The sequence below is a fragment of the Heteronotia binoei genome, chromosome 8, assembly GCF_032191835.1.
Source record: "Heteronotia binoei isolate CCM8104 ecotype False Entrance Well chromosome 8, APGP_CSIRO_Hbin_v1, whole genome shotgun sequence".
NCBI classification, from domain to species: domain Eukaryota; kingdom Metazoa; phylum Chordata; class Lepidosauria; order Squamata; family Gekkonidae; genus Heteronotia; species Heteronotia binoei.
The window spans coordinates 94,406,303-94,431,991 of record NC_083230.1 but is presented as its reverse complement, the minus strand read 5'-3'; the positions used below and the strand labels follow the sequence as shown (position 1 = coordinate 94,431,991).

Sequence of the window (25,689 nt, the reverse complement as noted above, 5' to 3'; positions counted from 1 at the left end):
GAGGTCAGTTGTAATTCTGGGTGATCTCTAGGGTTCACCTTGAGGTTGGCAGCCCTATTCATGCACATACTGCAGGGCTGCCAATCCCCAGTTGGGGACAGGGGGTCCCGTGGTTTGGAGCCCCCCTTCCCCTACTTCAGGGTTATCAGAAAGCCAAGGAGGAAATGTTCACTGGGACTCCATTATCCTCTATGGAGATCAGCCCCATAGAGTATAACAGAAAATCGATCCCTGGGTATCTGGGGCTGGGGGGGGCTGGTTTTTGAGGTAGAAGTACCAAAATTTCAACATAGCATCTGGTGCCTCTTTTCAAACTCCCCCCACCCCAGTTTCAAAAAGATTGGACTGGGGGGTCCAATTCTATGAGCCCCAAAAGAAGGTTCCCCCCATCCTCCATTATTTCTAACGGAGAGAAAGGTTTTAAAAGGAATGTGGTCCCTTTAAACATGATGGCCAGAACTCCCTTTGGAGTTCAATCATGTTTGTCACAACCTTGTTCTGACCCCACTCCCAAAGTCCCCAGGTATTTCCTGAGTTGGACCTGGCAACCTAACATACAGTTCTGGTAAACATAAACTGACTTTTCCAGAGTTTGTGTTCACGTGTACAATGTCTGAATGTTCATGTTAAAAATATGAATTGCCCCTATTCACATAATTTGGTGACTTAATGTATCAAGAACAGTGTGGGAACTACTCAGCCCCAATACACACAGTTGACAGGTTTCCAGAACACACAACTGCAATATCTAAAAAAGGGCTATGGTGAGTATAGTTTCCAGAGCTGAGAGGTTCTCTCTGTGTATAGACTTTCTCCACAACTAATACATCCTATATTTTCAGGACAGCTGACTGTTTTTACTACTCCATTTCTTTTGCTCCAATGTAATTGTATATGATGGCGCTATATTTCCTTCTTCAATGTTTGCTGCTATTGTTTTACAGATTATGTTTTCCCCCCATGGTTTTAAAAATATTATTAATTGCCATTATGTTATTTAAGGGTTTTAATGAGGGCTTTTTTAAAAACAGGAACTCACAGGAACACAGTTGGTGTCAGGGGATGTGGCCTAATATACAAATGTGTTCTTGCTGGGCTTTTTCTGCAAAAAAAAAAAAAAAGTCCTAGTTTTAAGATAACGTCTCGGATTTTTAAATGACTGACACTATTTTTGGCTGCGATCACACATGCTAAATAATGCAGTTTCAATCCGCTTTCTATGCACCTTGCAACTGGATTTTACTGTGTGAACTGCAAGGATAATAGCCCTGCCAAATAATTAATCCTTGTTTGAGTGTATGAACAATTCTCGTGAATTTTATATTTATCTGCCCCACAACAGAGGCAGTCTTTTAAAAAACGGATACAATAAAAATGTAAGCAAACAGATTTGCGTCAGTCCTTTATTCAAGGTGACTACTGGCAAAGACTGGCCAGGCTGGATGTTGCTCACATGTGAGCTGCAATGTACAGACAACAGAAGGCAGGAAATTTCCACAGTCAATGACTCTTTCCAAAGACTCTCTTACTCTCACTGGGTCAATATGAATTGATTCCCCATTGTGTGTCTTAATAAGGAGAAATCAAATGTGGAACAACTTGGTGGGAGCCCCAAAGGTTTCATAAAAGCACTACTTTTCTTAGGATCAACTAAAACAGTACATGGTTGCAGCCAAGCTTCTAAATCCCACAGAACCAGGCGTGGAATTCTAGCAGAGGTGGAATTCTAGCAGGAATTCCTTTGCATATTAGGCCATACACCCCTGATGTAACCAAGCCTCCAAGAGCTTACAAAAAAGAGCCTTGTAAACTCCAGAAGGATTGGCTACATCAGGGGTATGTGGCCTAATATGCAAAGGAGTTCCTGCTGGAATTCCACCCGTGCACAGAACTCTTCATCTGGCTGGATTAGGGTTGCCAACTCTGGATTGGGAAATACCTGGAGAGATTGAGATGGAATTGGGATGGGAAGGACCTCAGTGGGGTACAATGTCATCCTGTCTACCTTCCAAAGCAGCCATTTTCTCCAGGGGAACTTACCTCTGTCACCTGGACAGCAGTTCTAATTCCAAGAGATCTCCAGGCTCCACCTGGAGGCTAGCAACCCTGGGCAAGAGGCTAAGGGGGAGGTTGTTGAACACAACAAAGAGCCCAGCTCTGCACCTTGGAACAGTCTGGAAGCAGAGCATGAGAGGTGTCATTACACTTAATTAGGGTAGGCTGCACAACATACAAAAAAGACCTAGTTGTGTTTAAAGGCAACTAGAACAAAGATACAATGGCAACTCTTCTCCCTTTGAAAATATAAATGCCAGCAGTCATGCAGATCTGCAGTGCTAATGAGGACACAAACAAGACTATGTTGTCTTCCAGGTATGCCATCAAAAAAGGGGGGGTCAGCTTACATTTGCATACAAGTTATGGTTATGTCCAGTAAAAATGGGGGGGGGAGTTGTAACACAGGAGGGGAGTTTTCAGGGTCACCTTTCTTTTGAGTAAATACAGTAGGTTCCTTATAAGGCGGAGCCAGAGTACAGGAAAAGTGTGATACACCTTGGGCAAAGCTGGAGATTAATTTTAGGGTTGCCAACTCTGGTTTGGAAAATACCTGGAGATTTGGAGTGTGAGGCCTGGGGAGAGCAGGGTTTGGGACGAGAGGGACCCCACAAGGGTATAATGCTATAGAATACACCTTCCAAAGCAATCATGTTCTCCAGGGGAACTGATCTCTGTAACCTGGAGATCAGCGGTAATTCCGGGAGATCCCCAGCTGCCACCTAGAGACTGGTAACCCTTGAGGTATACCAGGGAAGAGGCCTGACCTGATAGCTCAAGCTAGCCCAATCTCCTAGGATCTCAGAACAGAGTCCAAGGAAGTCCAGTGTCACCAGGGCTTTTTTTGGAGCAGGGACACACAGGAATGGCATTCCAGCTGGCTTGACATCAGGGGTGTGGCCTAATATGCAAATGAGTTCCTGCTGGCCTTTTACTACAACAAAGCCCTGTGTGGAACAATGGTGATGTTAGGGGGTTTGGCTTAATATGCAAATGAGTTCCCTACTGGGCTTTTTCTACAACAAAGCCCTGTGTGGAACAATGGTGATGTCAGGGTGTGTGGCATAATATGCAAATGAGTTCCTGCTGGGCTTTTTCTACAAAAAAAGCCCTGAGTGTCACTATGCAGAGGAGGCATCTCTGAGCACGCACACACACATACACATTAGTTATGTACACAACAATACAAACATAATCAAAAACAAAACAGTAAAAAGCAGAAAACTGAGCCCATTGAGAAATATATAAAAGGAATATAAAAAGAAAAAAGGCATAAAAGAGGCATTCCTTCCTTGCTTGCAAAGCAATGCCTCCACTATCTCACAGAGCATGTCTACTCAAAAGTAAAGTCCCATTATGTTCAATTCACTTACGTGCATACTGATTTGCATCCATCACCAGACGCTATTAAACACAAGTGGACTGGACCTTAAGGCTATTTCCATTTGCAGTTCCATGTGTGCTAGATTCCCACTGGTTCACTAAATGCCCCTTGCAAATCGATCCCCTGAAACTGGCAGAACCAGCGTCAGAATATCACTATTGCTGCCAGATAAATTTAATTTAACTTAAATCATGTATTTTAAATCTACTAAATGGTTTTTATATGTTTAATCTTTTAATTGTTAAATTTAAAGTTTTCATCTATTAATGTAAATGTATAAAATGTTGTTAGCCGCCCTGAGCCGCCTAGGTGGGGAGGGCGGGATACAAATAAAATCTATTATTATTATTATTATTATTATTATTATTATTATTATTAAGCACCCTGAGTGGTCATGAGGGTCCAGGGACCATCCCAGGAGCAGGCTATCATTGAGCACAGCACACTGCATTGGGAACAGAGTTCCATTACAGGAGCTATGCTTGGGATACACAATGTTTAGGGCCCACTCCTGCATTTCCATGGTTGCACAGCACTAAATCGGAAACAATCAGATTATTCCTCTCATCTGACTGTCTCCCTTCATTACCTGTTGTTTAAAGTTGTTCAGTATCCTATGATTTTAGAGTGTTGCAGTGCTAGACTCCTAATTATAATTCTAAATCTTTTCAATTAGAATTTTGTGTACATATCTTTCAGGAGTAATACTTAGAGAGGAGTTACCTATAATCTAGGTAGGAACTGCCCATTTGATCTTACGAATGAGTAAAAAGAAAGGTTGGTGATTACAATTTGGAAAGAGGAAGCAACTGACTGCCCTCATCTGTACACAAAGATTTTGATGGAAAAGATACCCTTTTTCCCACAGCACCTTCATGTTCTGCTTCTTTGAGTTAGAGGCTTGTAAACATGGCAAGCCGCTTTGGTCAATGCAGCAACTATCACAGAATCTAAAGTACCTATTTACAAGGCAACAGAAACACCTGTATACCTGTTTCACCAGCAGCTACCTGAATACCTCCAGAGGAGGAGTTGTGTTGCATTACAAACAAACCAGAGTCTTGTGGTTTCAAAACAAAACAAAAAAGCCACACAAAGATAAGATGTTTGCATTTTAGCATAATTTTTCATGCACCAGAGTTCACTTCATCAGATACACGAGCTGGGTCCTTAGGTGGCCGACATATACACAGGAAGTTAAGAAGAAGAAAAATCTAGACAGCATGGCCAGTGTGGACCATGAAATGCAGGAAGCACAAGCAGAGACTCAGTTATGAGTCTGGCTTGGGAAACTCCTAAGGATTCAGTACCTAGGGCATGGAAGGGGCACAGATGGAATGTTATATTTTAATAACATAAAAAGAGCCTTGTTGAATCATACCAGTGGTCCATCTAGTCCAGCATCCTGTCTCACGCCGTGGCCAGCCAGTTCCTGCCACTCTATGACTTCCGTTTCTCTGATACTTTATGGTTTACCATAGCTATGGAGGTGGACTCTACGGTATACTGTAGCACAGTCTGCCCTCCAAAGCTGCCATTTCTTCCCTCCAGGGGAACTGACCTTTGTAGTCTGAAGGTACACTCTAATTCAGGGAGGACATCACTCCCCACCTGGAAATTGGCAACTTTAACCGTAGACCCAATTTTTAAAAATCACCCAGGCGATTTGTGAAAGCAGTAACAATTTTTTCTTCATTTGTTCAGGTGATTAACACCTGTTGTGGCCAAGGTAGCCCAGTTCATTTTTGAAGGAGGGAGATGAATACCCATTTAAACATTAGTAGCATCCCTCTGCAGTTACAGAAACTGCCATGATTTAGTGGTTAGAATGTATGACTAATATTTGAGGAAATAAATTCTAATCCCCACTCTGCTAAGAAGCTCAATGAATGATCTGTCAGCCTAACCTGCTTCACAAGTTTGTTCTGGTGAGGATAACATGAAGGAAGGGAGAATGTTGTAAACCTAAAAACTCACAGCTGCTCCTGGCATAACATTCTTGCCTCCTGACCTTGCCTTCTCTTTGCTTGGTGGCCACACGGACCAAGCAACTCTCCTCACAACAGGTTGCATTGCTCTACCCAGGGCTTTTTTAAAAAGAAAAGGCCCAACAGGAACTCAATTGTATATTAAGCCACACCCCCTGGCATCACTATTGTTTCACATGGGGCTTTTTCTAGAAAAAGCCCAGCAGGAACTCATTTGCTTATTACGTCACACCTCCTGATGCTGAGCCAGCCAGAACTGCATTCCTGCCAAAAAAAACCCTTTGGCTCTACCTCTTGCAAACATGCCAAACAGGCTTCCTCCCCACTTACCAAAATATCATGAGCTGTAGTCTAATCAACAGCAAATAGAATACCTGTTAGCTAATGAAAACCAAGTGCTCTCTCCAGTTGTGGTTACTTTTGCTTTCCATTTGCGGCTTCATATTATTATGTTTCTCCTTTTAGTAGATTGTAATCTGGATGTCTGTTGACGAGCCCAGTTTCTGAATACAGGCTGGATTACAGATGCATTGCTTTATAGGAGGCATTGTCTGTATATATAGGATGCCTTTGATGCTTCTGTTTGAAATCAGGCTGGTTTAATTCCCTGCTCTCTTGTTGTATTGATTTTTGGTCTTTGCTGTTATTTTAAGTTTGGCTTCTTTTCTTTTCTCCCCCCTCCCCTTCCTTTTCATTGTTATAGCAACTGGCGGAAACAAATAACTTTCAAGTGAACAGAACTGTTATCACATCTCCTAGAGGAGGGCAAATTCTGCCTGTTGCTCATTTGATATGCTGATTTCTTTAATGCAAGCAAATGCAGAATTATAGAGATTTTTATCATTATTATTATTATAAGAGGCAAACTGTAACAATTTGGGACGCATGTTCTGGCCCAAATGTGAACCTCCTTGGTCCTTTTGTCTAGTGATCATTTGTACTGTATTGTATCCAGGGCTTTTTTGTTTTGAGCAGGAACGCACAGGAACACCATTCCAGCAGGCTTGGCATCAGGGGTGTGTGGCCAAATATGCAAATGAGTCCCTGCTGGGCTTTTTCTACAACAAAGCCCTATGTGAAACAATGGTGACATCAGGGGGTGTGGCCTAACATGAAAATGAGTTCTGGCTGGGCTTTTTCTACCCAAAAAGCCCTGATTGTATCTATTAACCAGAGCCAGCATGGGGGGGGGGGTGTGTGTGATATGGCTAGGGACCTGCTAAAGGCCACACCTTTAGTTGATCTTTCATATTCCTATGAGGAGAAAAAACAGCAGGAGAAGCACAAGACAAGACAACGCCATCTCATTGTCTTCTACAGACATTCCTCCCAGTTTGCCTATCGCATGCAAACTACCATTTTCTTGGGGAAGGACTGCAGGAAGGCTTCCTTTAAAATCTTCTGGCATGAGGATTGTTTTTTGCCATCAATTTGCAGCCGATCTATGGTGACCCTGTAGGGTTTTCAAGGCAGAAGATGTTCAGAAGTGGTTTGCCACTGCCTGGCTCTGCCTCATGCCCTGGATATTCCTTGGTGGTCTCCCATCCAAATACTGACCCAGGTCAACCCTGCTTAGCTTCTGAGACCTTGCTAGATCAAGCTAGTCTGGCCCATCCAGGTTAGGGATATGTGCAGAATTGGTCCATAATTGTTTTCTGTTGCCCCAGAAGGTAGGACCAGAACCAATGGGTTGAAATTAAATCAAAAGAGTTTTCAGCTAAAAATTAGGAAGAACTTTCTGACCGTTAGAGCAGTTCTTCAGTGGAATAGGCTTCCTTCGGAGGTGGTGGGCTCTCCCTCCTTGGAGGTTTTTAAGCAGAGGCTAGATGGCCATCTGACAGCATTGCTAATTCTGTGAATCAGGCAGTTCATGAGAAGGAGGGCAGGAGGAGTTGCATCAGTGCTTAGTTCTCCTGGCCCTTTCTTACACCCCCAAGGAAATGCTGATTGCCAGTTTGGGGTCAGTCAGCAATTCTTCTCCAGGCCAGTTTGGCAGGTTTTTGCTATTTTCTGGGCATGAAGCAGGGATCACTGGGTAGGTATGTGTGTGCAGGGGGAGGTATTTGTGAAGTTCCTGCATTGTGCAGGCGGATGGACTAAAAGACCCTGGAAGTCCCTTCCAACTCTATGATTCTATGATCAGTAGACTATAAATAAGTGAGTCTTTATTCCTTCCAGCATACTTGCAATAGGGAGAAGGAAGGGAGCCACATCTGGAGGGGGGAGATGCCATGATTGGGGGAAGGTGGAGAGAGACAAGAAGAAGAAGATGATATTGGATTTATATCCCGCCCTCTACTCCGAAGAGTCTCAGAGCGGCTCACAATCTCCTTTACCTTCCTACCACACAACAGACACCCTGTGAGGTGGGTGGGGCTGGAGAGGGCTCTCACAGCAGCTGCCCTTTCAAGGACAACCTCTGCCAGAGCTATGGCTGACCCAAGGCCATGCTAGCAGGTGCAAGTGGAGGAGTGGGGAATCAAACCCGGTTCTCCCAGATAAGAGTCTGCACACTTAACCACTACACCAAACTGGCTCTCCAGAGCCTCTAACAATCCCCTTTCCCGTCTACAACAGAGCCACAATTTTGGATGAAAGTTAACTCCAGCTGCAAAGGAGGAGGAGAATGGAGCTACAATGACAGGCCCTGTGCCCAAGGGCCCATAAAAACCTGCAGCACTGCACTTTTAGACAGAACAAAAACAGCCAGTTTTCTCACCCAGAGAACTATCAGTGACAGCCTCTATGACAGAACTGGTGAAACTGAATCCAACGTCCAGGAGCACCAGGAATTAGAACACTGGCTTAAGAAAGCCACAGGGAAATCAAGAATCTGTGGAATGGATTTTGTAACATATCTTCCAGACCTCTATTGGCCAGTGCAGAAGAAAGTAGGCCAAAGCAACTTCTTTTTCCAGAAGATACTGGTTAACTTAGAACTGTTTAGGAGCAAAGCTAACTATTGTGCCTCTAACAATCCCCCTTCCCGTCTATAACACGAGGTTTTGTTACAGAGCTATAAAGAATATAGGGACAGTGGAATGCATGGAGGGAAGCAATCCAAGCGTGTCACCAGAAGCAGGATGGGGAGAGTACATAAAACAGAGTGTCAACAGGACTGGTCAAGCTATGGTTTGGCTGTTTCATGTGAACCAAGCCAGGGTCACAACTAACTCCACCCAGTTATGAGCAGTGTTCCCTTTAAGCTGAGTTAGTGTGAGCTAGCTCACGGTTTTTTAGCCTCCGGTTCACACATTTTTGTCTTAGATCAAGACAAATGGCTCCTGAGCAAATTAATTTATGCAGTAGCTCACAACTTTAATGCCAGTAAATCACACAGTAGAATATCTGCTCACAAAATGCCACAGCTTAGAGGGAGTATTGGTTATGAGGTGGATACTTCAATCCAGTTTTTTTTAGACTTTTCTAGGTATTGGATTACACTTGCTTGTTGTTTCTGACTAGGGACTTGAGTTTGTCCTTCTGCAAGTACCTGGTCTAGATCTCAGTCTTTAAGCCAAATATCTAGGCCTCGAAACCTGAAAACTATCCCTTGATAGGTGAAAGCCTGCGGTTCACACAACATTATTACAAGAAGCGCCTTACTTTGGTCCTACTGGGCCTCGTGAGCAGAGTAACTCCTATCCCACATTCCAACGATGTCAGAGACGCTGTGTACAATTTACAAAAATTACAGATATTAATTCCACAAGCCGCCCACGTACAAAACTACCACCTACTGCAGCTAAAAATATACTGCAAATTGCTATAAAAGTTGTCAAGGAGAAGCAGTAAGCAAAGCAAAGCGGGGGGAGAGACAGAAAGAGACAAAACGAAAACACTGCCTGATGATCTGTCTCTAGTACTGCCAACAATGATTAAAGCCCACGAACATCTCTGACACACCCACAGGGCCTCCAATCCAAGCGATGCTGCTCTGTTTGATCATTCAGCAAAGTACAGCTGATGCTCGCCCTGAGATAAAAGCCTATCAGAAACCTGAAAGGCAACTCAAAGCACAATCCTACGGCAAGTCACACCCTCCTAAGTCCATTGAAGTCAATGTTTCTCTTTATTCAGGATCGCACTGTGAGGCAGAATTACTCCATTGGCGTAGATGGAAGTAACTGAGCAGAAGCGCACAGCAAGTCTCTGCCCATACCGGACCATAAACTGCTCGCAGTTTTGCTTCCTCCAATTTCTGTCTGGAATTTACTATTCTGAAACGAAATTCTCCTCCAGAAGAATTTCCTCCTGGGACAAATTTCATGTACTAGAAACACAAATTAGGCACAAAAAAGAATGATTAAGCCGGTCTGCTCACTCTGATAATAAAAAAGTCTCCCACAGTGACATGGCCTTTGTTCACATGTCATTTTTAACCAATATTGTACACAATCTTGTACAAACCCAGTTTGTTGCAAGACCTGTATACACACCTTGTACCTTCTCATCCCAGCTAGAAACTAACCCTGTGAGATTGGTTAGATGAGAGCCAAACTATGCATTTCCTTTTCTACACATGTTTTCAAGCATTATCATGTATTCCCAGGGTTGCCACTTCTAGAGAAATACCTAGAGATTTGGAGTGGGGGGTGGAGGCTAGAGAGGGGGTTTGGGGAGGGGAGGGACTTTAGAAGTTTATAATTCCATACACTCCACCTTCCAAATCAGCCATTTTCTAAAACTGATCTCTGATGACTGGAAACCAGTTGCAATTCCAGATCTCCAGCCAGCACATTGAGGCTAGCGACCCATGTTTTTCCCACAGCCACACAGCACCTGCAGTGGGGAGGAAAGGCTACTGCCTCTTCCCAGCAGTTTATTTGCCCAAAAACTGTGCTGGCAGCATTACTATGCTGGTTTTGCTGCTCTGTTTCGAGTATTCTGTTCATGTAGAACAGGAAAATAATTCTCTCACAAGTAATTCTTGCACAACAAAAAATGACTGGGGAGCCTTGACCTGGATAGCCCAGGCAAGCCTGATCTCATCAGATCTCGGAAGCAAAGCAGGGTCAACTGTGGTTAGTACGTGGATGGGAGACTGTCCTTGAAATACCCAGTTGAGAGGGCAGGACAGCCTCTATTCAACCATCTCTCTGAATATCCTCCAGGCCCCCAGCAAGGGTCAATCACCAGAGGTCAACATGACTTCCAGGTGCAGACACACGCACACACACACACAATATACAAAAAACCCCCAGAAAAAATAAAAAGAAAAAATTATTGGGGGGAGGCAGGAGCCCCCCCCCCCCCCCCCCGCAGCTGGGGAGAACACATGAAAACACTTGAAATGCATGAAAAAGGCAACATATAGTTGGCTCTGAGTGACTGGTCCAAGGTTGTCTAGTGAGATTCATGGCTGAGGGAGGATTTGAACATGGGGCTCCCCAGTCTCGCCTTAGGACTAAACCACTACACCACACTGCCTGCCTATGTTCACCTCTAGAGTCTGTTGTTCAACTACCAAATTTCCCTGTGTTTAATGAGAACTGGCTCAGTGTCTAATGAAAATGTTCCTCATCTCTAGGAATACTGACCAAACACTATCTCTCCCTCTCTCTCTCTCTCTCTCCCTCTCTACCTCTCTCTCTCTCTCTCTCTCTCTCTCTCTCTCTATATATATATATATATAGAGAGAGAGAGAGAGAGCCCCCTGGCGCAGAGTGGTAAAGCTGCAGTACTGCAGTTGGAACCCTCTGCTCACAATCAGAGTTCGATCCCAGCAGAAGCTGGTTTCAGGTAGCCGTCTCGAGGTTGACTCAGCCTTCCATCCTTCCGAGGTCGGTAAAATGAGTACCCAGCTTGCTGGGGGGAAAGTATAGATGACTGGGGAAGGCAATGGCAAACCACCCCGTAAAAAGTCTGCCGTGAAAACGTCGTGAAAGCAATATCACCCCAGAGTCGAAAACGACTGGTGCTTGCACAGGGGACTACTTTTGCCTTTATATATACACACACACACACACACACACACACACACACACACATATATATATATATAGCAAGCAAGGAATAATGTTTTAAGTCATCCTTCCCTTGCAGGCAGTATTTGTTGGGTCATTCTGTTCTGGTTGATGTATGTCAAAATAGCTTCAATGAAATCTGGCTTATTGATTTTTAGAGGGCTGCTGTAAAACCGTATTGGATTTTGCCCTGCTGCTGCTTATCAAGCTAAATATGTGTCCAACTTTTGGTTAAGAATAAAGTATCTAAAAACTAAACCATACCTCATGAGCTTTGATTTGCCATAGAGTTTTGGGTGAATCCTAGAGTGCTGTTCCAATGTAATGACATCACTTCCAGGTGTTTGGGGGGATTGCTGGAAGTGATATCATGTGTTGGCACAATGCCAGCACCTTCCCCCCCCCCCAATTTTCCTCTGCTGGCCTATGAAGTGTCAGCTGGGGATGGGGGTTATCATCCAAAGGTCTCTCACTATAACAGGAGTCCTAATTCCCCACACACACACTTCTTGATTTGTTTTGCTACGCCTGTTTCCATTTATCTTACCTAGCAGAAGGACTTCCCTTTATAGCTAGTTGCACAGCGTGGCAAGGTTAGGCACAGGGTGGCAAGGTTAGGTCTATAAATAATAAGACCTCTAGCCTTTGGGAGTTCCTGCTTGAGCAGGATGTGGACTGGCATGCGTGACCGAGACCTGGGTGCGCAATGGGGAGAACGTAGCTCTCTCCCAGATGGCCCCCCCAGGATACTCGGTCTTTCACCAGTCACGAACTAGCGGGCGGGGGGGAGGGGTGGCCTTATTCATACGAGAGGCTTACTCTTTCTGGGTTCTCCTGGCCCCGGAGATCAAGGGCTTTGAATGTGCCGGTCTGGCATGGGATGTTGGGGAGGGGTTGGCGATCTGGCTGGTGTACCAACCACCTAATGCACCGGCTAGTGCCTTACCATCCCTGATGGAGGTCGCAACAGGCTGGGCATTGGAATACCCAAGGCTTTTGATCCTGGGTGACTTCAATGTCCATGCCGATAACGCGACCTCCAGTCAGGCGATGGACCTAGTGTCATCCATGGCGACTCTAGGACTCTCCCAAATTGTTACAATGCCCACTCACCAGGCGGGGCACATGTTAGACTTGGTCTTCGCGGCGGGAGTTTTAGTGGACTATATTATTTATTTATTTCTATTTATATCCCACCCTACCCCACCGAAGCGGGCTCAGGGCGGCTTTAATTTGCGGCAGTTACTGCTGGAGCAGTGCCATGGTCGGATCACTACGCCCTCAAGGCTCATGTGGATGTCCCACCCCAAGCCCGTTTAGGTGGCAAGCGTATTTTAGCTCACCCGCAGAGCCAGATGGATCCGGAACGGCTCCAGATGGCTCTACGGGATCCCTGGCCTCCTGGCGATTCCTTGGATGACCTGACGGAGTCTTGGAATGACAAGACTCTCCAGAGCCATCGATGAGATTGCACCTCGGCGTCCTCTGCGCCCTCGGCCAAAGCCAGCACCTTGGTATAACCAGGAGTTGTGGCAATTAAAGTGAGGACTCAGACGACTAGAGAGGCAATGGAGGCGTACTCGAGACGAAGCGACTAGAATATCTTATAGAGAGTTTATGAGGTCCTATGAGATGGCAGTCAAAGCCACAAAGAAAACATACTTTGCGGCCAAGATTGCATCTGTAATTTCACGCCCGCCACAATTGTTCAATACAATTCGGACTCTTACAACACTGCCAAAAGGCAGACCAAATTCTAAGGAACTGGAGATCGACTGTGAGGCTTTTGCGAATTTCTTTGCAGATAAGATCACGTCGCTCCACCACGACCTTCCCGCCACATTGGAGACAGTATGTGAACTCAAGGCCTCGTGCCTGTCTTCTGATTGTGTTCTGGATTGTTTCAATACTCTCAGCCTAAAGGAAATTGACAGGATCCTCTTGTCTGCACGCCCTACAACTTGTGATTTGGACCCTTGCCCCTCCTGGCTTATTAAAGCTTGCCAGAGGGAGCTCAAATATCCTGTACGGGATATTGTGAATAGATCCCTTATGGAAGGGCATTTTCCAGCACCTCTTAAAGAGGTGGTGGTCCGCCTTCTCCTGAAAAAATCAATGCTAGATCTGGCCAAATTGGCACATTACCGGCCGGTCTCCAATTTACCCTTTTTGGGTAAAATTATTGAGAAGGCAGTGGTGTTGCAGTTACAGAGCTTTCTGGAGGATACTTCCGTTCTCGATCCCCATCAGTCCGGCTTTCGCCCGGGCCATGGGACGGAGACAGCGCTGGTCACCCTGGTGGATGACCTTCAGCGGCACCTGGACCGAGGCGGCTCAGCGGTACTGATGTTGCTAGACCTATCGGCAGCGTTCAATACGGTTGACCATCGGTTGCTGACTCGCCACCTCGCCGACATGGGGATTCAGGCGTTGGCTCTGCAATGGCTTTCCACTTTCCTTGATGGTTGGGGACAAAGGGTGGCGATTGGGGGTGAACTGTCCCAGAGATACACGCTTGATTGTGGGGTGCCTCAGGGGGTGGTACTTTCCCCGATGTTGTTCAACATCTACATGCGCCCCCTTGCCCAGATTGCCCGGAGGTATGGGTTGGGTTGTCACCAGTATGCTGATGACATCCAGCTCTATCTACTAATGGACGGCCAGCTTGACTGTGTCCCACAAAATCTGGACCTGGCGTTACCAGCCGTGGCTAGATGGCTTAGGCTGAGTAGATTGAAACTAAATCCAGCGAAGACAGAGGTTCTTTGCTTGGGTTGACGTGGACCGGGAAGAGAAATTCCCCTAACAGCCTTTGACAGTGCACCACTGACAATGGCGCACAGGGTCAAGAGCTTGGGGGTACTACTGGAGCCTGCCCTGACAATGGAGGCCCAGATGGCGGCCACTGCTAAGTCCGCATTCTTTCATCTTAGGTGGGCAAGGCAGTTGGCCCCTTTCCTGGAGCATGGCGATCTGGCAACAGTGATCCATGTAATCGTCACCTCGAGGCTGGACTACTGTAATGCCCTCCATATGGGGCTGCCCCTGTGCCGAACCCGGAAGTTGCAGCTAGTGCAGAATGCCGCTGCCCGGCTGTTATTAGGGCTTCCCAGGTGGGAGCACATTCAGCCAGGGCTTCAGGGACTGCACTGGCTGCCAATAATTTACCGGGTTCAGTACAAGGTGATGGTTATCACCTTTAAAGCCCTATATGGCCTAGGACCTACCTACCTTAGGGACCATCTCTCCCCACATATTCCCCAGAGAGTGCTTAGATCTGGTTCCCAAAATCTGCTAGTAATCCCCGGGCCAAAGGAGGCCCATCTGAAGTCAACCAGGGATAGGGCCTTTTCAATTACAGCCCCCTGCTGGTGGAACCAGCTACCGGAAGAGGTGAGGGGCTTGTGGAACCTTGGGCAGCTCCGCAAGCCCTGTAAGACAGTCCTCTTCCGGTTGGCATATAACTGACTGGTACCTAAAAAAACCTGTGAAGGAAGGCTGTAGAATAGCACCGCATTGTTAGATCATTTTCTGTTTTATTGTTTTAACTGTTGTAAATTATTCAATGTATTTTAATATTTATCAACCTTATTGTTTTGAATTTTATGTTGTAAGCTGCCCTGAGCCCGCCTTGTTGGGGAGGGTGGGATATAAATCAAATAAATAAATAAAAATTTGCCAGGCACCCAAATCCATCCAAGGACCCAGCAGTCCCAACAACATGGTACCGTTCTAATTTTGCATGGGGCACCCCAGAAAGTTGGAGGCAGCTGAAGGACTTCACAATTTGCACCCACTTTCTTTGATCTTCTGTGCTTGCACCAGAGATCCACTCCCCCTGGAAATGACACCACTTCCAGCTCATAGATCATACTCTTAGTCAATGTGGAATGCCAGCCCTCCAAACCACTCCTGTGGCATATCAAGTTATTATGAGTTCACCATGTTGTCTACAGGCAACACATCAGTCTTCGGCCAGTGCAAGGCTGTTTGGCATGGCCTGACTGGTTAATAGGGACAGAACACAGCAGTAGAGTTGCCAGGCCTGCCGTGATGGCAGAAGGCCTCCTGCCGATTGTCTCCATTGCCCATCTCTGCTCTGAGTGGCACTGGGAAGAAAATAAAGATAAAACCACTGACAGCCCCTGGGCTGGCATGCCACTTCCCAGTAGTACCCGGAAGTGGCAATGGGTGGCTTTAGGAACCACCAAAAACTCTATGGAAGAGACTCTGGCCCACTGTGCACAAGTGGAACATTGCTGGGACAGGGGAAATATCTCCTGTATAGTTTTTAATGATCATTGCATGATTAACATGTCCAATTAACCACATTCGTATCTTACAGTAAGAATATTTGTCCTATACATGTTCTCCTACATAAGCAGAGAAGGGTATTGATCCAACACATTTGTGATCTACCAGTGGATACTTTGAGGAGAAGCTAACATGGGATTGGGAAATGTTTTGTTACAGAAAGTGAACTCAGAACCAGCCAGCCTTATAATAATTAAAATATCACATCCTATGAGCTTATTCCCGCAAGCTCACTCAACTCCAACACCAGCTGACAAAAGAAAATGCAAAAGTCTGAGAAGGAATGCCTTCCTTTAAGAAATGGCCAACCTGTTATAACAGCGGATCAAAATTGTTTCCACTGGTTCCAGCCGTCACTTTGGGCATTTAAACAATGCTTTCACTCATCCCTCCCAGTTGAAGGAGCAATATTGTTTTTGGTCTGACATCATGCCCATTGCTTCCGATCATATACCAAACAGGGCAAGGAGTATATGGCGCTTGGAGGATTTCAGCTGTCATTTTAAATTAGTCCATTTCTCTCCCACATACTTACAAAGACACTTGGAGAGATTAGTATGTCAGTTCTCAAACCCTTTGAAGTGGGAGCCACATCTGAATTTCCTCTACCTTTTCAGACCCACCACAGCAGAACCACTGGCTGCTAACAGCACAAGCCTAGAGGCAATGGATCTATCACATAGGATTGCCAACTTCCAGATGCATTACAACAGAGATCAAATAAGTCAAAGCCAAGGAAACTGATCACCATGAATTAATAACCAGGACAATATGTTAACAATATTACTCACAATTCATTTCATATACATATAAATATTCAAAATTCAATAGTAATTCATTCATGATACAAAAATGTTCCAAATTCACAAATCACAATAGGGTTCAAGTTCTTAAAGTGCAATGTCCTCTTTTTTCATTCTGTAGTTTTCTTTCTTTCTTTCTTTCTTTCTTTCTTTCTTTCTTTCTTTCTTTCTTTCTTTCTTTCTTTCTTTCTTTCTTTCTTTCTTTCTTTCTTTCTTTCTTTCTTTCTTTCTTTCTTTCTTTCTTTCTTTCTTTCTTTCTTTCTTTCTTCCTTCCTTCCTTCCTTCCTTCCTTCCTTCCTTCTCTAAGGCAGGGGTGTTGAACTCATTTCTTATGAGGGCCAGATCTGACATAAATGAGACCTTGTCAGGCTGGGCCATGTGTGTCATAAAATGTAATGCCAAGTAGTGGAGATATAAACTTTATAAAGGACACAAACACAATTAATTTTTTTAAAAAACTTAAAACATGCTTAAAAGATTAACACTCTTGCAATATTTTGTTTATTTAACAGTTTGTAATAACTGCTCTGAATTATTGCATCAAAATCTGGAGACAATGTCTGTGTTGCGGCAATCTCAAGTATGCTGCTCAGGTGTTGTTCAGGTGCATATCTGTAAGCTGCAAACCTACTTGTGATTTATTGATATTCATTACAGAAATCTCATGATCAATGCTTTAAGCATAATACCCAGAGGAAAACATGAAATGGCTGGGCATTGCATGTTTTTGTACATAAAATGCTTTTATGTGCTAGTCAAAAACATGTGAAGGCTCTGTAGCTTCTGCACAATTGAGAAAGCCTGGCAAAGGAAGCTGTTACACAGAAGGAAACAAGAGAGGGAGAAGAAAGCAGTCTTGTTTGGGGGGGCTGATTCAGCCCGAGTCAAACAAGCCGAGTGTCAGCCGAGTGTCAGCATGTTTGACACTCCTGCTCTAGGGAGTGAAAAAAAAAGATGACACTGCACTTTAAGAAGACACCCCTGCACTTTAAGACGATGCTACACTTTAAGTTTGACACCCCTGCTCTAGGGAGTGAAAAGAGGACACTGCACTTAAAGAAGTTGAAACCTATTGTGATTTGTGAATTTGGAACATTTGTGTATTGTGAATCAATTACTACTGGATTTGGAATATTTATATAGCAAATGAATTGTGAATATTGTTATTGTCCTAGTTATTAATTCACAGTGATCAATTTCCTTGGCTTCAACTTCCAAGCCGGGCCTGGAGATCTTTCAGAATTGTCACTGACCTCTGGACTACAGAGGTCAGTTCCCATAAAGAAAACAGATGCTTTGGAGGATGGACTCTGTGACATTATAGACTGCTGAGATCCCTCTCCACCTTAAACCATGCCCTCCTCAAGGTCCATCCAGAGAGCCAGTTTGGTGTAGTGGTTAAGCATGCAGACTCTTATCTGGGAGAACCAAGTTTGATTCCCCACTCCCCCACTTACAGCTGCTGGAATGGCCTTGGGTCAGCCATAGCTATTGTAGAGTTGTCCTTGAAAGGGCAGCTGCTATGAGAGCCCTCTCAGCCCAACCCACCTCACAGGGTGTATGTTGTGGTGGGGGGAGATATAGGAGATTGCAAGCAGCTCTGAGTCTCTGCTTCAAAGAGAAGGGTGGGATATAAATATGCAGTCTTCTTAAATCTCCAGAAATTTCTCATCCTGGAGTTGGCAACCCTACATTCACCTCCTGCATCACTTGAGGCTAGGAGTGAGCCAAGCCTATGGGGATGAAAGAGGATACAGATATAAGGAAAGAAGGACGAGAAACTGAAGCAGAAAAGAGGATGAGAGAATGACTCTTTTCCTTTCTGCCCCTCAGCATTTCCTAGCTCAGATCAGGTGTTTAAGCCTTGTCATGACTCATCTGCAGGGGAGCGGCGACTCACTTTTGGATCCTGACCCACAGCTTGAGAACTACTGGATTAGGAGAATGTCTGGCAAATTCCATGCAGTAGAGGATCATATGGCAGAAGAGCAAGGAACAGGGGGGCATTTCACTGTCCTGTGGCTTATTGGTTGAAGATGCAAGCTAAAAATCCTGAGTTCAAATCTTATTTCAACCATAAATATAGGCCACACTCTCCCAGCTCCCTTCTCCATAATATGGGGACAATAACCCTAGCCTACCTTACATATCAAGCATGTCAAATAGCACAGAGTCTAAATGGCACTTTTAAAACCAACCAAGTTTTATACTTAAAGGTACCATTGGGCTCTAACTTTGTTCTACTGCTTCAGACCAACACAGCTACCCACCCAGATCTTCATGAAAAGCATGTCAATTGCTCAAGACCTTCCAAAATCTTAGGAGAAAAAGAAATTCTATACAAACCATGTGCATTCTCCTGATTTTTCTGAGTGTGGAAGAAAAAGGGATTGTCAGTAACAGCTATGCTTGAATATTCACTGACGCAGTTCACATCCTGCTCATGGAACTCAGAGGGATGCTGCTAACTGCACAGGTACCGAACGCAGTTAAGTGTTCTATCCGAAGTCAGACACTTAAAGGATAACACAACTGCAAAGAGGGGGTGAGTGACAAATGTTTCCAAGCTTTATACAAGTTGGTTAAAAGCAGGCCTCAGATTCAGCAGGAGCTCACAGGAGCACAGCTCTTGAACCTTTCTGAGGGTTCCCCCACTTCCTCCCTACCTACCTTATCCAATGAATAGTAGGTGCAGCTGCATAACAATCCCTGGATTAGGAGAGCAGGCAGCCAGCCAGCCACCAGGAACTTTGCCATACCCCCAGCAGCCCTCATTAACCCCTGGAGAAGCCCATGCCACTCTGCCACTCTTTCTCCACTTATGTGATTTTGGGTGGAGGGTGGCTTGCCGACCTTTTGAATGGGGGAAGGGGGCATCCCGGGAGAGCCCCAGGTGAGAGAGGCCTGCTTGGGCTGGCTGAATCTCTAGGCAGCCCAAGCAGGCCTCACTTGCCCGGGACTCTCCTGTCTTGCATGGGGGGGGGGGGGATGGCATAAGCTAATGAGTTATACTAATGAGCTCTACCACCTATTTTTTTTACAAAACGACCTCTGGTTAAAAGGATGAACCAAATGAGTGTGATTCTGGGGGATAATAATTCTTTGAGAAACGAGACTTTAGTTCCTGAACTGGACAAAAGCTGCCAGAAGCTGCAGTGACCACGCAGCTAGTGTGCAGGCACAAAGCTGACCAACAGGGTGCTGTGTGCACCATGAACTTTACAGGGAACATCCACGTGATCCAAGCAGGCTTACACCTTGTATGTAATTCTGAGAGCTCAACCAAAGTATGTTCCCCTGCAAGGATGTTTGCGAGAACCTAGCCATCAAGTAATCACAGCTAACAACGGAGCAATGTTTCACCACCATCCATGCAATCCTATGGATTCATATGTTCAGGGAAACTCTGGGTCGCCTCAAACTGCCCGTCTGTAAGCAGCCTATGAATGAGACACATGTGATCTAAACCCCCTTCTTTCATACCATGGGCAGCCAGAAGCCAAGATCAGGCTGAGTGAATTCATGGTAGCAAACCCAAGTTTGCTGCTCTGTAATGTGTAAAATGAAGCCATGAGCCTCCTATCTGCCATGAGCCTCCTGTCTAGCATGTGATTTCCTAAAAAGAATATTTCTTGAGATGGATATGCTGTTTGGGGATAATGAACAATCACAATGAGAAGCACCACTGAGTGGTAGAGTGTAGAGTGCCAGCCTAAAACCTGAGTGACTCAGGTTTGAATCCCTACTCTACCATGGAAGCTTCCTCGGTGACCTTGGGCCAGCCACTTACTCACAGCCTAACCTACCTCACAGGGCTGTTGTGTGATGATAAAACAGAGGAGAGGAGAATGGTGTAAATGGCTTTGGGTCTGCGCCGGATATAAAAATGGGGCATAAATGGAGGAAGTAAATAACATAAGGGCTAAACTGTGGGTCTGTTCACTCTTTCCCACTGAACAGCAGCACAGAAGGTGAACCTATGCCACCACTGTTTACAATGTGACATTGGCCCATTGGCCCACCTAGCTCAGTATGGTCTGCTCTGATTGGTAGCAGGTCTCCAAGGGATCAGGCACAGAATGGTCATTCCCACCCCCTAAGAGCCTTCAGCTGGCAACAGAAGAGAATAGATCTTTGACCCCTAGCCCATGAAGCTGTAAGTTACATGCCTACTTGCTGGAGGCTTGCAGGTCCTAAATTACCTAAATTATCTTGACATGATCCTGACTGATCCTCTTGGTAAAGAACTACAATGCTTAACACAGTAGGCAGATCAGCTTTGTGGGAGAGAAAAGGTAGGGAAATGGCAAACATCCTTGGGGAAGAAGGCAGTCTAGGAATAAAGCAGGGAGGAAATGATAGAGCAGGATCAAGACTTTGTTCGTGGGCCCAAATTCAATGAAGGTTAGTCATGCCTACATCCCCTTGAAACTAACAGAATAAATGAAGGGTGGTATTCTGTACAGAGTTACTCCAGTCTAAGCCTCTCTACTGTGCTGTGGGTTAGTTACGCTTAACCTGTGTCAGCAATCTCAACATGATTTAAGAGTCACAAAAGGATGGTTCACACATTATCTGTACTTCTCCCTGTCTACTGCAGTATGACTTGTTCATACATGCATGTTGATCCCGCAGTGGCTGCAATATCAAAAGATGACCCAGGTTTGTAACAGTGCAACTCTAAGCAGTGTTTATACTCATCTAAGTCCATTAAAGTCAATAAAGTAAAGTAATTCTGTTTAGGATTGCGCTGTACATGGACCAAAACAGGCCCAGCTTTTTTATCCCCTTACATCATCTCAGTGCTTCTCATTGGGGCAGATCCCGGTGGGTAGCCGTGTTGGCCTAAAGCAACAGAATAAAGTAAGCATTCAGTAAAGTAAGAGCCACTGGGGCTGTTCACACATTCTGTTGCCTGTTATGGAAATCAAGGGAGACACATGTATGTGTGAATCAGCCCCAAACAACTTGACTGAAGAATGTACATGACCTAACATCACTAGAAAGCATTCTGTTTGAGGGGACAGGAACACTCTTGTCTCCAATTCACACACACACGCTATCCCTTTGGCATTTCATTCCTCAAGTAGCCAGCAACATGACTGTCTGGGAACTGGGCCTGTCTTTCTCTGGATCAGGACCATGGTCTGTGCATAGTTTTGTATGATGGAACAGGCCTGGATTCCCTTGCACTGAAAAGGGGAAACTACCACACCTGAGCTAAAATTAGCTTACAATTGTCCCTATGACGATAAGGCCCACAGAAACAGGAGAAAGATATATCACTCAGCCTGCAGTTCTCAGTCTCAGTGGGGTGAGGGCTTCTTCTTGCATGGAATCTCCTTTACTAAGCCATCATCTACATTATCCAAATCATTATCTAAAACACTTAATTTAAAATAATAAAAATAAAAAGGTATTCCCAGCCCCTAGCCAGAAGTATTTATTAAAACTGCAAAGGCATTTCCACCCACTTTCCTAGAATAGTTCTTTTCCCAGAATAGACGCCGCTGCCACTCAATCGACCAGCAGAGGGCGCTTGAGGGAGGCGTTTAAAGAGAAAGCTCCTTTAAACACGCCTGGCTGTTTCAGTCTCCGCAGACCGTGGCCTCTTTTTACAAACACAGTTTTTAATAATACAAATATAACTCCTTGCTGGCTGCCTTTGGCAGCCACAGCGGGCTCCTCTCCCCCCCCCTTCCGCTGCCGGACCCTAGTGTTAATTCTGAGCGCCGTTTTCTCTTTCTATTCCTAATATATATCTTTTTGACCTGCAAGGTTCCTCCTAGAATGAAAAAAAGAAAACCCTGGAAAAAAGAAATCTATTTCTTTTCGCGAAAGCGCAACAACCGCGTCAGCCGAGGAAGCGCCGCATTTGTTTCTTCTGTAAGAGCATCAGTATTTCCCACTCCGCGCATTTACTAAAAATCGACCCCGGGGATCGGGAACTTTATAGCAGCGAGGGAAACCGGTTCGAGCTTAAAAAGCAAAACAAAAAAACACCCAGATCTTCTCAACTAAGGCTAAGTTTGATCGCCCTCCTCCAATTCCTCCTCGTACGAGGGAAAGTCTCGCTCCCACACACGACAGCTTCGCCTAGGCATGGTCACACGGAACCCTTTCCCGGCTTTGCTATAAAAAGGCTCAGACGAGGCAATTCGTGGATTTGAACAAACAAACAACCCTCAACCAGAATGGCTTAAAAAAAAAATCTCCTTGTGCAAATTTATGTAACGCTCTTTAATCAACGCCAACTCGGGACGAAGACGCCACACGCGCAAAACCACTGAAACGCAACCCGATGGATGGATTGATTGACTGATTGATTGCATTAAAATAATAATAATCAAGAGAGCGCCAGACAGGAATCCTCTCTCGCTAGATTCCAATTGAAAACCTGAAAAACCAACTTCGTGCGCTTCGCTGTCACCTCCGTCCCACCCTCCACCCCGGCTTGTTTTAGCATGAAACTGAAAGGACAAACCGGCTGCTGTTAAAAAAGCCACTCAACAGAAATAAAATGGGGGGGGGGGAATCTCCCTTGACGTTCAGGCGCACGGAGGGGACACATCCTATACCTGTAGAGAGATTCCCGCCCCCCCCCCTTCGAAGACTATTCCAATTACAGGGCATCAGCAGTGCGGGGGGGGGGGGGGGATAATGGACTAGTTGCCGAGGCGGAGGGGGGCGTTCAAAGACCCGAGTACCGCTGGAAGGAACTGTTGGGGCTCCGGGCGCTGCGTTTGCGTCCGAGGAGGTTCCGCACGGCCAGCACGGATGCGCTGCCGGCTCGGACTGCAGCAGGGGCAAAAAGCCTTGTCAATTTCATTGTTCAAACTGCAGCCCAGACTTGGCCACTTCCAGCCGGCAGACTGGTCCGAAAGCCCCTGGGTGGCCACCGACGGGCACCCTCGACGATCCGGGGAGAGAAATATTTCTTCCAAGACAATCTGAAAAAAGGGGGCGGGGAGTGCGGAGGGGGGGGGACGGAGAAGCAGCAGCCACAAACCTTCTCTTTGGGAGGAAAAAAAAAGCAATTCTCTGAATTTTCTTTGGGAAGGCACAAAAGCGGCGCCGGGAAATTGACACACACACACACTACAGACACACACACACCCCCTTCTTCTGCAAGCACACATTCCCTGCGAACTCCTGTAGCGATAAGGCGAGGGGGTGCCAGATCGATGGTCATCAATCCCCCCCTCCTTTTTATAAAAATCCTGGGGGTCGGTTGGATTTCTAAGCAGCAAGAGAAATAGAGAGGCAAGAAAAGCCGCCTTACCTTCGTACATGGGGGCCATCGGTGCAAGAATGTCTGTTATTCATGGCAACGAAGGAAAAATGAAGCAGGATTCAGGTCCCCCCCTTTAAACTCAATAGAAATCTGCCATCTTGAGCCTGTGTCTCTCCGTACAGCCGAAGCGGCCAGCAGCCTCCTGCATCACTGCTTCAATTCACCGAGGGGGGAGGCGGGGGGGGGAAGACCCACCGAGCGAGCCCTCCATGCAGCACAAAACCCCAGCAGCCCCGAAGGGAGCGAGAAGCCGAAAACGGGAGGGGGGGAGGAAAGGGGGGGGGCAGCCGACGCACAGTGGACAGGTCAAGTGGGGAGGGGGGTGTGGGTGGCCGGAGGTCCCCCCGGACTTGGGGTTTTGGGGGGCGGGGAAGGGGGGACTCGAGCGATCCCCCGAAGCTCTCAGCTCAACATGTCTGTCTGTCTCAGTGTTGGGGCTTTCTGCAAAAGTTGCATTAGGAGGCGAGAGGAAGCGAGAGACTGAGAGCCGGAGACACAGAGAGGGGAGGAGAGAAAGGAGAAGGGGAGGGGGAAGAGGAGGGACGGAGGGAGGGAGAGACGGGGGGGGGGAAGCACAGGGAGTTTGCAAATAATCAAATGCCGATGGCATGGATCGCAGTTTCCCAGGGGAAAAAAACGCAAGGGGGAGGGGGAGAGAGAGGCAAACCCACTGCCGAGATTATGGGAAATCTTGTTTGGAGGACACATTTCAATCAGCCGCAGCAGAAGGAGGAGAAGGCGGTGGGTGGGAAATAGTAAACAGAAGTTGGTGAAGCAGATTCCGGGGACTGTTTAAGTGAAAAACGAGGGGGGTGGGGAGAGAGAGAGAGAGATTATTTCTAGATTGATGAATGAATAGGACTGGCTATTAGGAACTGGTTTGCTGGATACCGTATTGCAGAATTGGCTGCTCGGTAGATATTTCAGGTAGCTGGATATGATTTTCCCCTAGCAGTAAAAATCATATATTTTTCCAGAAAAAAAAAATAAAAAAACTATTACTTTTTTTTTAATTCTTCCATTCCTTTTCTGCATTTTAGTCTTGTTTCACAACATTAAGCTTGCTTATGTATGTATGTGTATGTAAATATGTATATATAATATATTTAACATATACTTATATATAATATATATTATATTTTATATTAATGCATATAAAATGTAATACTTTACATAACTGTATAATAAGTATGGTTTAGATAGATAGATCGATAGATAGATATAAATATACTTAATTTTTATATATTTAAAACTGTACTTTGCTATAAGCACTGTGTGTATTTACGGGATGCATTGTGAGATAAACACTGCTGCTTTCAGGATTCCCCCCCTTCCAAAAAGAGCCACATCAAAGGAGTGTTTATGTATTGAGAATGACAGCCAGAGAGCCCCCTCCTGTGTTCATTTCAAGCCCTCCATCCCTTTTGCTCAGTCTCTGCCTTGGCACTGCCAGCTCTTTTCTCATAGGTTGTCTTCAGGACATTCCCAGAGGGATCTTGGGAAAACCTTCCTCTCACTTTCGCTTCCTAGAAGACTTCCCATCTCGCAGAGCTCTCCTACCGCAGGATAACAGCTTCACAGTGTACAAACAACTGGCCTTAGATCCACCTGTCAAGCTTCCCTTCCCAGGGTGATCTTGTCTGGGACCCTCGGAACACAACAGTTTCATATGCACAACAACAGATATCTGCGGAATAGCACTGAAGGTATTTTTTTTCTTTTTTTGTTTTTTACACCCTTCCAGATGAATAAACCATTGACGGTATAAATTCTGTTTGATACACTGTAGTAACAGTAATAGCTTTTTCTAACAATTAACAGTGTTGAAAGCAGAATCAGATAAGTAACCCTGTTAATCTGCAGTAGTTGGACAGCATTCCAAGTC

At 45.6% G+C, this 25,689-nt stretch overlaps 1 protein-coding gene across 2 annotated transcripts in view; it reads right to left on the bottom strand.

The window, feature by feature from the left end:
- The window catches only part of HIPK2 (homeodomain interacting protein kinase 2), a 241,329-nt gene extending 217,051 nt beyond the window's left edge, over window positions 1-24,278 (bottom strand). For both annotated transcript variants that reach the window (XM_060245646.1, XM_060245647.1), the window contains exon 1: window positions 23,793-24,278. In XM_060245646.1, coding sequence (XP_060101629.1) covers window positions 23,793-23,811 — 19 coding nt within the window. In that variant the 5' untranslated portion in view covers window positions 23,812-24,278. The remainder of the gene's footprint in view (window positions 1-23,792) is intronic.
- Window positions 24,279-25,689: the final 1,411 nt, after the last annotated feature.